Source organism: Aquila chrysaetos, chromosome 16 (genome assembly GCF_900496995.4).
Source record: "Aquila chrysaetos chrysaetos chromosome 16, bAquChr1.4, whole genome shotgun sequence".
Classification (NCBI taxonomy): Eukaryota; Metazoa; Chordata; class Aves; order Accipitriformes; family Accipitridae; genus Aquila; species Aquila chrysaetos.
In genome coordinates this window covers 17,850,904-17,865,691 of record NC_044019.1, presented here as the reverse complement: position 1 = coordinate 17,865,691, position 14,788 = coordinate 17,850,904, and the positions used below count along the sequence as shown (strand labels likewise).

The 14,788-nt window shown below is 34.7% G+C and overlaps 1 protein-coding gene across 6 annotated transcripts in view; it reads left to right on the top strand.

The window, feature by feature from the left end:
* The window catches only part of SBF2 (SET binding factor 2), a 286,112-nt gene that overhangs the window by 255,027 nt on the left and 16,297 nt on the right, over window positions 1–14,788 (top strand). For all 6 annotated transcript variants that reach the window (XM_030039020.2, XM_030039019.2, XM_030039025.2 and 3 more), the window contains 5 exons: window positions 1,206–1,382; window positions 4,393–4,494; window positions 5,733–5,918; window positions 12,567–12,693; window positions 14,023–14,150. In XM_030039020.2, coding sequence (XP_029894880.1) covers window positions 1,206–1,382; window positions 4,393–4,494; window positions 5,733–5,918; window positions 12,567–12,693; window positions 14,023–14,150 — 720 coding nt within the window. The remainder of the gene's footprint in view (window positions 1–1,205; window positions 1,383–4,392; window positions 4,495–5,732; window positions 5,919–12,566; window positions 12,694–14,022; window positions 14,151–14,788) is intronic.

The window sequence follows — 14,788 nt, the reverse complement described above, 5'->3', positions numbered from 1 at the left end:
CTAGCTTTTGTTAGCATCCTACTAACTTGGAATTTGCTGATTTTGTAAAGGGCTTGGCAGAGCATGCATTACTGATGTTGATTCCTATAAGGACCTGCTTTATTCTGCTAAATATCATGTCACATAAATTGATGGTACAAACAGAAATATATAACATTTTAAGGAAATTGTGCTACTTTTCTCGATTGCTTTTATCATACATTATTACAACTCAGCATTCTAAAAAAGCAAGTTTGCTAGCTGAGCTATTGAATTTGTTTTTGAACCATGCCAAAATACAAACAGAACTAAATCTGAGCTTTCACTTTCCTACATTTTTGCTTGGCATCCTATGAAGCAACTTAATGAAGATTATTTGCAGGCCAAGTTTAATTCCAGAAAGAGAATTTCTGAAGAAAACGGAAAAAGTTTGCTGTGAAGATCTTCAGTGATGCTTCGCACATGAGAATTGTTTTTCCTAATAATGTTCTCCATATTATCCTTTTCATCATAGTTGTTTTTTTTCCATTAGCTAACTTGATCTCTTAAGTCCTCTCTTATTGCTCATTTTCTAAGTGCAGTAAGTAAAACAAAACATGAAGAATTCTGCTAGGAAAATCTCACATACCTCTTGGAAATTATATCAGCTATTCCCTGACTGCTATTCTGTGTTGAACTAGGTACTTTAGACAAAAAACTGTCTCAATGTGCAGTGACCACTTAGATGAGTCAGCTAGTTTGCAGTTTTGGGGGTTCTTTTTGGATTTGGGGGTTACTTTTTTCCTGCTTTATTGAACTACTAGAATCTGTCCTGCACTGTTGGTATGTCATCCATGCAGTTATTTTAATTTTTATTTATTTTTTGTTACTTTGCTTTAAAAATCTTAAAGGAAGCATATGATGTTGTGTATAAAGAACTCAATAGATTTATCACTCGACTTTGGTTTTTTACTACTATTATTACTATAATTATTATTATTAAACATATGACTGCTGTGCAGTACATTCTGGTGTTATGAATAGTAGATGGGTACTTTATTATGGTACATTTTGCAAGTGTTTTAAAGATTTTTATTATCCTGGGCAGGTGTTTAACTAAACAGATTTTTAATTAGGAATTGAAATATTTAGCAATAAAGCAGGCAAGACTTTGAGATTTAACAAGACTGTAAGTGAAAAATATGCTTCCCTTTTAAATTACATCTGCTGTTGTCCTTTTCAAACAGGGATTCAAACTTGATTTTGCTTTGAATTGTGAATTTGTTCCTGTTGAATTCAGTGACATCCGACAGACAAAGGCAAGCTTTAAAAAGCTGATGAGAGCTTGTGTTCCCAGCACTATTCCTACAGATTCTGAGGCAACATTTCTTAAAGCACTTGGGGAGTCAGAGTGGTTCCCACAGGTAATTTATATGACAGGTACTTCTAATAATCTATATGCAGTACTGCTAACACAAAATAAATTTCAGGCTCTTCTGACAGAGAACTATTGTGTTCTAACCAGCTGTTCTTCTTCATTCATTTTAATTGTTTTGCATTCTATCAATTCTGTCATTACACAAGCATTATTATTTTAATACAATCATAACATTTACAAATGTGAGAGGCATTTTTGTATAACATAATTTATGGTTTGTAACACGGAACACGTACGCAAGTAAAGGTGACCATTTTTTCTGCCTACATAGATTTATGGTCTTGATTTTATCTGCTTTTTCTTATTTTATATATTTTAAAAATCAGAAAAAAATATAGAACAATAAACGAGCCTTTTGGTTTTAAAACCAATATTCTACTCTTCATACATGTTCCCACCCTGAATTTCCATATGCACAAGTATTTAACAAATAAGCTAGCATCTGTTACTTGTTGTGGGATATGGGGAAGTGTTTGCGGGGGAGAGGGGATTGTGTGTGTGTTAATCTGTTCTCTCTGAATCTGTTCCTTTACTTCCCTATCCCATATTCCCTTACATAAAGATTAACCAAACGAAGGCAAGACTAGAAGTAACTTTGCAAGATTCAAATTAAGAAGGATGTGCCAAAGTCAGCTCTTTGTAAATCTAAAACCATTTTAATTATAGTGAATGTTTTTTAACAGTTGCATGTTATGTTTGGAACCCTCTGCTGAATATATTCTTCTCAAATGCAATTAATCAAAGAAAACAGAATAGACTCTTCTACTGATTTCTTAAGGAGGAAATACATGTAACACAGTCATTTCAGTAATTACGCATGAGAAAATGTACTCTTGTTTGAAATGTGCTACAGTGCAAGGAGTGGCTTAACTTCTTCCCTTGAGGTGTGATCACTCCTTAGAGAGCATAGGAGCTGCTCATTGCTGTGTCTGGCCACCACGTTCTGCAAGAAGAGGACAAGTGGAAAGAGCATGAAACCTTGACTCCCTCATCATGTGAACATTTTCAATCACAGAGTAGTTGAGCAAGTTGATAAGTATAAATAAATGACCTGAAAGTCACTTCGATGAAATAAACATGTCCCCGTAGCAGCACACAGATCAAAGGGAGATTAGAACATTGGAGTTACGTTCTTTTGGCATATTTGAGAGGAAAAGTAACAGCGTATCACTCTCTGCTCAAGACTAGATCGTAATGTCACACGCTAGCTGTGTGACATTTGAACCACATTTCTGTGGTTTACATCAAGTCACATGTGACTTAGGTGATAAAGTTAATTTATGACTGATTTGACACATTTTCTGCTATTCCTGTGAAAGAACATAGATCTGTCATTTCGGAACTTTGTTTTTATTGTATTAAGCTTTCCTCTCCTGGGCAATAGGAAGTTACACAGTATTGATTTTAACACTGTATAGGCTAAATATTTCTTTATAGGGATGTGAATATGTAAGAAATTTGAAATGCTGCCCTATCTTCTGAATAAAAATGATAAAAGTAGGATTTTGTATTTTTTTTATATTGAATCTGTAATCAGGTTGCATATCGGTTTCTTCATTAAGGACAGCAAAAAATAGCCTTTCTTCAATTCTACTGCCTAAGAAAGTATAGAACAATAAACAAACTGCTTGGTTTTAAAAGCAGTGCTCTTTTCAATCTTTTCCTATTAAAAATTACAGGAAAATGAGTTTATTTTCTAAGTAATGGCTATGTGAATGTTCAGAGGAGTTAAGTGTTTTCCATCACAATTTCCATGGTAATATTCATAGGATTAGGCCTTTTTTAAGAGGAAAAAATCAGACTGCCCTAAAGCGGGTTGAATTTTCTAGGTTTTAACTGTTGTTTGATTGATCTTTTTTCCTCTTACTTTCTCCAATTTAATTTTGTTCTCCCTGAGTCACTTTCCTGTGCCTTCTGTACTTTCTGAACTTACTTTTTTCCCCTGCATAAATGATCTTAGATGTCTCTTGCCATCTTTTATTTGTTTTCCTATACTGCTTTCTCCCTTCTTTCAGGCTTTCGTCTTTCCTACTGCTGCTATTGGTTGGATTGCATTCAGTGCTCTGCAAACAGCAGTTTCATTCTACTGTAAAAAACTGAATTGCTTACATATTGTCTATTATGTTGTTTACCAAGAATGCTGTCGTAGTATGACAAAAATAGTAGAAACATCATATAGATTTTCCTTTTAGTAATAGTAATGTGAAGTCTCATAGTAAGATAAAATTGCTCAAATTCACCTAAATTTTTTATCCTGCTTATACCTATCATGTTTGAATCAATCTCATTCAAGTCAGTAACCCTTCACAGAAAAATTAACTAAACCACCTGCTCAAGGAGTTTTAGTATCACTGCATAATGAATATTAGAATGCAAATAATTAATGTGTCCTCTTTCCATATGTTTGAGCCAGTCTGCCCAAGTATAAGAAACACTGTTTAATCTATCTAAACTATTTCCAGATTATAGAAATAGGATTTTTATGTGTTTGGTTTTAGGTTTGTGGGTTTTTTGTTGTTGTTGTTGTTGTTATTATTCAGTTAATTAATTTCCAACTTCCATGGGATTGAGCATTAGAAATACCTTGTAAATATCTTACATGGGTTCTCCTATCAAAGTATTCAGTGACTTTATGGAACCTTAACATTTCACAGGAAACGATTTTAGTGTTAAGCCCAGGATGGAATTTCTCTACAATAAATCTGTCAACTGTGTTGTTCCCATTCTCCTTTTTATGACAGCTATTTTATTACAGTACTCATAGGTTTTAATAGTTTTAAGTTCCTATCTTCAAATTTTTGCTTAGTTTTGTCGTAGTTCAGATGAAAATCCTGAGACTGTTACATTTTGTAGCTTTCTAACCTGTTGCATCCCACAGCATTTCTCTGTGCTATATGAAGATTTCAGAATACTTATTTTAATATTAAATATGAAAAGATTCTATTTATTGATAATATCTAGAAATTTATACTTTACTTATTTGTAATACTTTATAGCTTCACAGGATAATGCAGTTGGGTGTGATCATCTCTGAGCTCCTGGAAAATGGTTCTTCTGTTATGATTTGTTTGGAAGATGGCTGGGATATTACTGCACAAGTAAGCTGCTATTAAAACCTTGAAATAGCTAAATATTAAGAAAAAACACCAGGCAATACTTTTTCACACAAGTGACCAATAATTTGGTATAACATTAATAAATTTGTGTTGTGGCAGCAGAGAAGAAACTAGAATGCATGAATCCTTGCATTCATTTGCAATTTATACCATGAAAGAGTTCCTTAAAATGAATTTGTTCCAAAGGTCCTGATGGACTTACAGTTCTACGGCTTAGATATAAAATCTGCATTCCTGCACCTGACCATATGTAAGAATGAAAGCTGAAAGTTGCCACAACTGTTCATTTATCTATGTAAACATAGCACACTTTAAACACAGGAGGGAAGGAGAGGAATTCTTTCTCTTGCCATTCACTTTCCATAAATGAAGTTAAGAGACCACACACAAGAGGAAAACTAAATTTGTGCCAAAGTGACTCTAACACCTGCTGCAAGGACAGATCACCACAACAGATAACTTTCTGAAACAAACTATAGATTAGGTGAATGAAGACCCACTGCCTCATTTAATGGATGCATTGTGTCCATGTAGTTGCTTCATAATTCAGAAGATAAACAGATATCCGTAATTCTAGTAAATAAAAACTTCATGTGCAGCCAGCATCCTGATACCAGGTAAACAAACCTACAAAAGCATGTTAACATAATTATTGGAATTACTGTCAAACAATGAAGAATAGAGAAGGGGACATGTGTAGCTGGAAGTGAAAGAAGTCTGTGCTCCATTTTAAAGTCTACTGAGATGCTGTCTATAAAAAAAAGCTGAAGTTGGCTGATGAGCACCATAGCATGGCAACACTGCAGAAACCCTAAAGTCACCCTGAGGACCAATTATTTAACACTTTATTTGCTGAGGTAGCAGATACTATTTTATAAAAATTTATTATCCTTATTTAATTAATGAAAGTGGTTTTATTTCAAATGTAATTTAAACATGGTAAGCATTATAATGACTTCCAAATTCTATAGTTGCTCAAGTTTGACTTTTACAGATATCGTAAAGTCTCAATTTAATTGAAGCTTTTTCATGTGAGATAGTATTTGGTTTGTTTTATAAAAATACTTAATGTATGTGGTAAAATACTTGTAATTGAGTTCATATGAAGGCTTTTGTTTCCTTGAACTATAAACAGATTCTGGAATATTTATATTCATTGACTAAAGTGTTCTCCTAACTTCTCTCACTCTTAACGCAGTATATCCTGTCTTGTGATCTAGGTAGTATCTCTGGTGCAGTTACTCAGTGATCCCTTCTATAGGACACTTGAAGGCTTCCGAATGCTGGTGGAAAAAGAATGGCTCTCCTTTGGTCATAAATTCAGTCAACGTAGTAATCTGACTCTCAATTGTCAGGGTAGTGGATTTGCTCCTGTTTTCTTACAGTTTTTAGACTGTGTGCATCAGGTAAGTCAATCTCCATCTAATTTTAGTTTACCAGAAGGGTTCATAAATAAGTGTGTAGATGCCACTATTTCAGATGTTATAGATAATGGCTTGAGAGAAGACTGGTAACCTCCTCCTCTAGGTTTTATTAAAGTGAATGGATTTCACCTCAGGAAGAGCTAGCATGGTTGCCCAGAGGAGACTGACCCATCCACACAAAACAGACTAAGAGGGATGGTTGGCATTATGGATCTTTTAAGGTCATTTATGCAGAGATTTCAAATAGAATTTTTTTAAGCTTAAGACTGGCTTTTAGCAGTCTGGAGTACCTTTATTCAGAAGAAGAAATTGACTGTTAGTACAGTGACTAGACAGTTTTTAATCCCTTGTGCTTGATGGTGGACTTTGAAGAGGCCTTGTACTCCATCAGTTCTGGAAGCAACAAGCTATAAACCAGGGGGTCCTGAGATGTTATTATTTTTATATATACTGCATGTTCAGAAGCAGATGAACACCAGTGGTTATGTCCTGTAGGAAGAAGTTAGGTTAAGAATATTACACTCATTTCAGGTTAATTCTAAAGTCTGTCCTTTTCTTCATCTCAAACCAGTAAATAGAAATGCTTTTCAGAGTCTCTGTGTATGCAAACACAAGATAGGAGCTTGCATAGTTCCTCTTGTCCATATGTCTGTCTTCTTCCACTTCTCTCATTTTTCTCACTGAAAAAGCTGAAGAGACTCCTGGACATTATTAAACTGTCTCTCACAGAAGATGACTGTTAAAGCACCAGCCGCCTTACTGGGAACAGACATTCATAATGAATACTTGCATGAAGTAGACCATGAAAGAGAAGTCAGCAAGTAGACTTACTCTGCTGCAAGCAAAGTCAACAGATTAAATAACTTGCTAAACCAATGAAAAACAATCTTTAGATATCTATGGGAGACTGATAATGAATGAGCTTATAAGAAGATGAATAAAGACTTACTGAAGAACATGTTGCAGAAAAGAAAAAATTTGTTTGTATCCCAACGTTAAACACTGACAGCCATCATTACTGCTGTCTTGCAAGTTAATAAATCATATACTTGGAATTTGGTTTGATTCCTACAGCATTCCCCATTAGAAAACCTTAGAAGTATTTGTCACATCTCCTGTTCCATCAATTTCACAATGGATGTGGTCCTGAGGTTAATTTTTATTTGAAATGGGGAGATTTCTCTAAAGAGAATCATTACTGCATTTTTCATTCAAACAAGTTAATCTGCCCAGTTGTCACACTAACTATTCCTTACAATAGCTTAAGGTTATTGCTCCTTTTCTGAAGTAGAAAAAACAAATTCTTGATTGCAGTGGCTACAACAGAACAGAATAGCCATGTCTTCCAATATTGAAACCCATCTACTTGGTTGTTCGTTCAATTCTGCGTGTAAATCATTCGTCTGGCGCTGTATTCTCTCTGCTGTCAGATGTCTTCTCCAAGTTTTAATGAGCTGACTGGATAACACTGTCTATTAGTAGAATGGAGTAAACCTACATTTGATTTCAAGCATTAGTGTAATTTTGAAGTTAAACCCTCCAGCATCTCCCCTTACCATTTGTTGATGCTGGTTTGGTGCATGTGTACTGGATTTTTCTTGGAAGAATTTAACCCAAAATTTCTGCTTCATGATAAACACTCACCAGCTCTTAAAAGGATCTAAACTGGTGATACATCACTTAGCTTAAAACCATGGGTGTCATCAATGTACAATGGTGTCAACAACTCAACTGGACTAAATCTAGTCCAAAATAAAACAATAAATGTGTAGCATAGCTGCAGGGACCTCAGCACTAGCTGCTTCAGTCTGTTTGTGTACTCGTTTTGCTCTGAATTACTTGCTAATGTAGACATAGCCTACATCCTCTTTCTGACCCTGGAAACACTTTGCTCCAGTTTTACTGTAATAAATCTTAAAAAGTTGGCATAAAGAAAAACGAGGAAATTATCCATGCCTTACCTGTACAGTATTTTTTTCTCGAGTCCAGAGGTCACACAAACTTTGGAAACAAATGGGTTATCCAGAACAAAAACAAAAATTAAATTCAAGGATTTTGGTTTATAGTCATAAGATAGAATGTACCATGTTTTCTTCATGGCAAAATTCTTGGTTTTTCTTTAAGTTATGTTTAACACAATCTGCAGTTCTAAGAACATGGTATAATGGATTATAATCATCCTGGCTTTAAAAGTTAGGGTGAAATGTAAAGTGGGATGTATCCCTGCTGTTAACAACTGTCAGGTATGATTTTACCTCAAGCTGCAAGGTGCCTAAAATATCGCTACTGTACATGTGAATGTGTCAAGGAAATAGAAGAACGTTGCATTTGTAATTCACCTCAGATAGCAGCTTTGATGCATGTCGCTAGGTTTCTGACTCTTCTCTATCTTTAAGAGGCAAAATAAAGTATACAAGTTATTAACAGATACATTTTACAGAAATTTCTGTACTTTCTGGGGTTTGGTCCTAAGCTGTGTCCACATGCCCTGGCTGCAACTATATCAGCTAAAGATTACCTCCTGCAGGCCATCTGGACCTATTCATCACTTCTCCTCTGGTGGAGATACTACCCTTCCAGTCTGTTAGCTAAGGGGTTCATGTCAACCTGCCTGCCTTTTCCAATCAAAATGGTAGAAAAAATTTGGTAGAAAAGACCGTCTTATTTTGACGGGTGTGGATTTAGAAGCAGTTCAGCAGGTCAATCTGAAGGAGGCAGTAACTTCTAATGAGGAAAGATAGGGCTGTCTAGGGGTTATAATCTTTTCAGCCAGTGTTATCTTCAGCCAAGAAAGGGCATGGGAACACAGCTTTACTGCATAATCAGTGTAATATAGATAATATAGAGTTGTCTGTTATTAGAAAAAATCTTTAAGCTAAATTACTTACAGTCTGATTTGGAATGCAACTCTGAGTATATTTTCTAGAAATAGACTTACAAAGATTAGTCTTCTAACTCATGATGGCATAGTGTTGACTTACCAAATTCTAACAGTATGGTTGTAAACTCTAGGGAAATTACTTTTGAAGTCAAATTAATGGTTGAAGTTTCATAGGAATTTACTATGAAAAATAAATTTAATTAACGTTAGTACTTGAATATTTCTGTTAAGTTTCATTGGTTTCTGTGCAACTTGTTAGACAACTACAGAATCCAATTAGATTGCAACTTGACCCCAAAGTGGAATATATTATGATCAGGTTTAAAAAAACTGCCCATTCCCTGGAAATAAACATTTGGTTCTTTCAAAATATTTCTCACCATTATAGTCTCAACATACTAGGTGCAGTAAGAAAGTCACCATAGAGCCAGTATGTGCATTAAATGTCATGGGTTAAACTAAAGATACAGAGAAAACAAATGAAGCAGTGATTCCTAAATTGTATCATCTTGTAAGAAGTCATTGTTTATGCCAATATCTCCAGGTGTCAGCTGAATTATTAACGCAAAATCATTCTTTCACAATAGCAGCATCTGGCAGATACTCTCTCTGCTTCTAAGAAGACTGAATTTATGAAAGTGATGTCAGTGCAGGAAGCTTTTCTTATTTTTCTTCTGTATCTATTTGGTAATTTATTAAATATAATTAAAACTGAATGATTTTCTAGAACTGACTTCTTTTAAGCTCAGTAAGGAGCTCTGTTACAGCACCCTGTGTAAGAGGAGGTGAGTGTGCTACTCCCAGGGTAGATGTATTCATTTATTCCAGTGTTTGCAGGAGTAGCCTCTTAGTGATTACTAGCACAGGACATTTTGGAGTACTATATTTCTTAATTAAAATAAGTAAATATTTATATATAATGGGATTACAAAACCAATGTGTATTGGAAAACTAAGGAAGGTTGGTAGAAGTGTAAGATTATTAAATACATTTAGGAGATATTTAAGTTAATTGGGAACGTGGTGATTTGAATAAGAATTCTAAAATACTGAGTTTCTGTAATCATAATATTAGAAATACCTATCGGTTTACTCAGGTTTTAAATGTTCATGTATTATGGAGATTAAGCATTTTAAAAGATGATGCAGTTGTAATTTTTGAAGATACCCTGACCCTGTAGACTTACCTTTCTAGGTGGTATGTGTTGAAATTGTAAAGTATAAAACATTGCTTCTTACTTACATGTAAATTTTTAGTATATCCCTTAAAATCAATGAATTAACTGAAACAGCACCAAAGAGTTATCAGAGAGAAACCAACTATATTTAACCTCAACCTAAGTGGTTATGTTGCCTACAGTAATAAAAATCTCTCTTTTATGTTTATTTTTAATTGCTTAAATTAATACAATTATTTTCTCCTATGTTAAATTTCTAATTTATCATTTCTGATATTGGAGCTGTATTTTATCAGGGGCTTTTTCCCCTGGTAGCTTAGCCATGTTTTAAATTTTGCAGACTGCTCTGCAGCTGAACAAACCATCAATAACAGTAGTCTCTTCACCTAGCTGTGGCATGTTTCCCATCTCCAAGTGTGCTGAAATCAGCCACAGCCATTAAAACACAAACAATAACAATAACTACATTATTCATCTTTATCAAAGAAATGTTTTAGATGATAGTTGTTTTCACTTAAAAAGTAAATTATATTATTATAACTTCTAGTTAGTTGTAGTTCCAGAAATCTCAGAAAAGGGATCACTCACAACACCTAGATCCGTGACAGGATTTTAGTAGCAGCTTATTCTTGTAACTCTTCAAATGTATTAAAATAATTATTGGACCATAAGTAGAAATTAGGACCCTGTATAAGTCCCGTCAAATAGCAGAATGTAGCCTTTTCTTCTTACAATATCTTGAAGAAAACTTCTAATACAAGGAGAAAATGTATACTAAAGTAATTGTACATGTGTGTATATGTGTCTAAATGCACACACATATGCAGAGCTTGTTGGATTTCAGCTCAAAAGTCATATTTGAACAGAATTAGTGTACTTGGATTATATTTTCATCTAAAGAGAACTAAAAAGTTACTTTGTCTATGAAGTTGAAGTCTTGAATTTATTATAGAAAAAATTTAGCTTAGCTTTATTCTTACAAAACAATGCAGGCATGTAGTCATTTGTATCAGGGGAGAAGTGGGGATAAAGTAAGTGTGGGTATATTGAACTGAGAAATCTTAAAGTATCTTAGCATTTTAAATGCCTAGCCACAAGCTAATATTGAGATATGATAACAACAGATTCTGTGACTGAAATGCTGTCTATGTGTTTATAGCTCTGTTCAAGGGATTTTCCTGTCACTGTTGTACATTTGGTAGATAACCTTTCCTTGCTGAATGCATTATTTTTTTTTCTTTATTTAGCTGGTTGGGGTTTTTTTCAGCTGGCACATGTGAAAATCTAAACAGAAGGAGTTTCAAGTAGTCCAATACTAGTTTCCATAACTCCTCAAAAAACCCTGTTTCTCTCTTGAGGAACTGATAAGTAGAGATTAGAGAGAAAAGACGGAATGGGAAAATTAGAGTGGTGGGAATGCAAAAGATGAGACATGGGAAAATTGCAGAACTAAAGGTATTTTGTAAGTTTGATATGAAGCTAGATAAAGCACAGTGGCACATATTTCAAATGTGAAATTCCATCAGCAATTTCTTTTTTGATTGCAAACTGTACTTATTTCCATTGTAATTAAGAATTTTCAGTTAATTACCATGCTTAATTCTGAAAATAAAGATCACAGTTCCTAAACTTACTTGAAGAGTAAATTTTAAATTTGAAATTAACACATGAAATTTCTGTGAGCAATATCTCATCAAGATTTTTAGAATCTTGAATTTTGTATGGATATCAAGTATAAATATCATGAAGAATTAATGCTAAAAAATTTTGCCATGAATGTTAAACTTCATGCTTAAAATCTTACACCAGGCTCTTTCTGATAATGTTCAAGAGGAAGCAGTTGTGAAGAGCCAACTACCCCACAGTGCTGTACTCTGATAATCTTGTATTGTCTTCTTAAATATCTGCTCCTGACTCCTGTTGGAGACATTCACTGAATTAGATCCCAAGCCTAACAGAGGATAACAATTTAAGACGTTACATAGTTTTTACTGTTTTAAAAGAATAATGGCAAGACACCTCCTCAGTATGTTGTGGGGGGGGTTACTGTAATGTTTTGGTGCGTATTTTGAAAAGGAAGAAGTGTGTGTAGACTAGCAAGTACTTTAGAAATTAGCTGTTTCAGTAATGGTAGATGGAACATCATTTGCAGCGTTACCTCTGTACATGTCTGCTACATTGGGTTCTGAGTAATAGCAAGAACTCCACTGCAAAACCTTCCAATTAAAGTTTGATTTCCAGCTACATCCAGAAGTAGCATCTTTGCCTGTGAAGTTACATGGTGTCTCAAGAGTTATCGTAAAAGATTTCTGTCCAGTTTGATTACTTTGAAGAATCCTGGGGGTTTTATCTGCTCTGAAACATTTTTGCAGCATAGACAATACATGAATTTAATTAGCTTTAAAATATTTCTGGGCAAAATATAGAAGGATTTGTGTGTACCGACAAGTCAGCATTCACAGGGGAATTGTTTTGCTGTCATATTTCACATTATTATTTCTTACATATCTATTTGTATTATACCTTAATATCCTCTTTTTTCCCTTTTTTTCCTTTTTTTCCTTTTTTTTAGATCCATAACCAATACCCAACAGAGTTTGAGTTCAATCAATATTATCTGAAGTTTCTGGCTTTTCATCACATATCAAATCGATTTAAAACATTTCTTCTGGATTCAGACTACGAAAGACTAGAACATGGTATGCGTTATGTTTGTTTATTGCATATTGGTTTTGTAGTTGTCGGTATTTTTCTTGTCAATATTTGGTCTACAAAAATTGCCCGAGCTTGACATGGTCCAGTAATTGCATGGTGATGATGTAATGAATACCATTTGAGGAATATAAAGCAAAATGGAGGTGAAGAACATGTAGAATTTTCTGAATGAATGATTCCTGAGCCATGCCACTGGTGGGACTAAGAGAAAGTGGAAGAAATTAGTGCCATGCCTCAGGGTTTTTTAGCAATTGATCTACATGGTTTGGTTTCCCCTACTAAATACCTTATTTTAACAGAAACAAAGTCCTTGGGAATCCAGAGAGTGCATGAGGTTTCAGGAAAGGAAAGCCTTTCCATCTGTTACCTCTCATTTCTTTCTCTTGCATTCTCTTCAGTGTTTCTCTTCTTTTATATTTGCTTCTTACTCCATCTATCGTGTGCAGCCTTACTGGTTCCAAGGCCTTATCTACCCTCAGAGTCCTCTTAATAAGACTACACAACCACAATTGAGGCTGTTCTTGGAACTTGTTCACTAAGCAAAACACTTATGTGCTCTGAATTTCACTGCTCCATGGGATGGTTCTCATGGCATATGGTCAATTTGAATGTTTTTCTTAAAAACTGTAGTAACTGTGGAACAGAATAAACTTGAGCAAACATTTGATTTCAAAAAAACAGTTAATTTCCATTATTTACCTTCATTTGAACAAAAGCAAGGAGTTGGAGTCAATGACCTCCTGTGGTTCCTTCCAACCTGGATTGTAACATGGTTCTACAGTTTGAGGGAGGTGTTGTTTGCTTTTTTAGGGGTAGTTTGCTTTCAAATACCATTTAATGCAATATAAATCCTGTTTCCAGTAGTCTTTGGATAAACTATATGTCCTTCCAGAGTCATTTCAGATAGCACTGATTTGTCTAGTCTGATATGTTTTCCCTGAAATGAGTTAGCAAGTAATTTCAGGTGCAGCTGGTCCAGCAGATTGGCAGGGCTGGTAACCTCAGGTAGTGGGGGGCAGAATCAGTTAGCAGGGCTTGGTGGTCTGCTGAGTCAGCATAGCCGCACGCAGAAAGGGACATTCATAAATACACTCAAGTATTTCAGTAAATTTCAGAACAGGCTTATAAATATCAATGAATAGTTGCAGTTGCAAAGCACAGCAGTTGTTTCATCAAGTACAATCTCTTGTTACAGAGGCATCTGTTAGTAGGTTTTACTATACATTTAGTCTGTGACATTCCTTTTGGCTGTACTTTAGTGTTTGTTATGTATTATCATAAAGCTATCTTTTTGCTGCTATTATTTTCCCTAGGGACATTGTTTGAAGATAAAGGAGATAAACACGCCAAAAAAGGAATTTGTATTTGGGAATGTATTGAAAAGATGCACAAAAGGAGCCCTATTTTCTTCAATTACCTCTATGCCCCTGCTGAAATAGAGGTATGATTTTAAAAAAAAAAACAGGTGGTTTGTTATTCTGAGCAATTCCTCGAGTACATTTTGATATCTTAATTGTTCTCAACTGAATTAAGCATTTGGCAGACAAAGTTGACCCACCTTGATTGACGGGAGCAGTGTCTTATAGGCTTATATTCTCAGTCATCTTAGTTATGGAAATGTCATTTAAGGGGCCAAATTCTGGAACATGTATTTTTGCATCCTGCTGAGGTAGATGAAGATCTTTGTTTCATTTCATTTAGCTATATGAATGATTATAAAAATGATCTTAAAGTTTGCACAGATTGTTTAAAAAAAAATTACATACTGCAAACCACAGTTATGGGGAAATGAGTTTAGACTTGTAATGGAATACATTTCATAGTGATCTGATTGTATCACATTGTCTGTATCACTGTCTCAAATGATAATATATGTCCACTATATTAGACTGTGTTTTGATTCACAATACACTTGCCATTATAGAATTCTGCAATAGCCGGGGAAGAAACAGTCAAGATATCTCAGGAACTGCAAGAATAGGGTGTTGTTCTTACTGTAGTTCTGGAAACAAGGCTGTTTTAAGATGTTCCTGCCATCCACTGCCCCACAGATGTTTACTCCTGTGCTGCTCTCTCCTG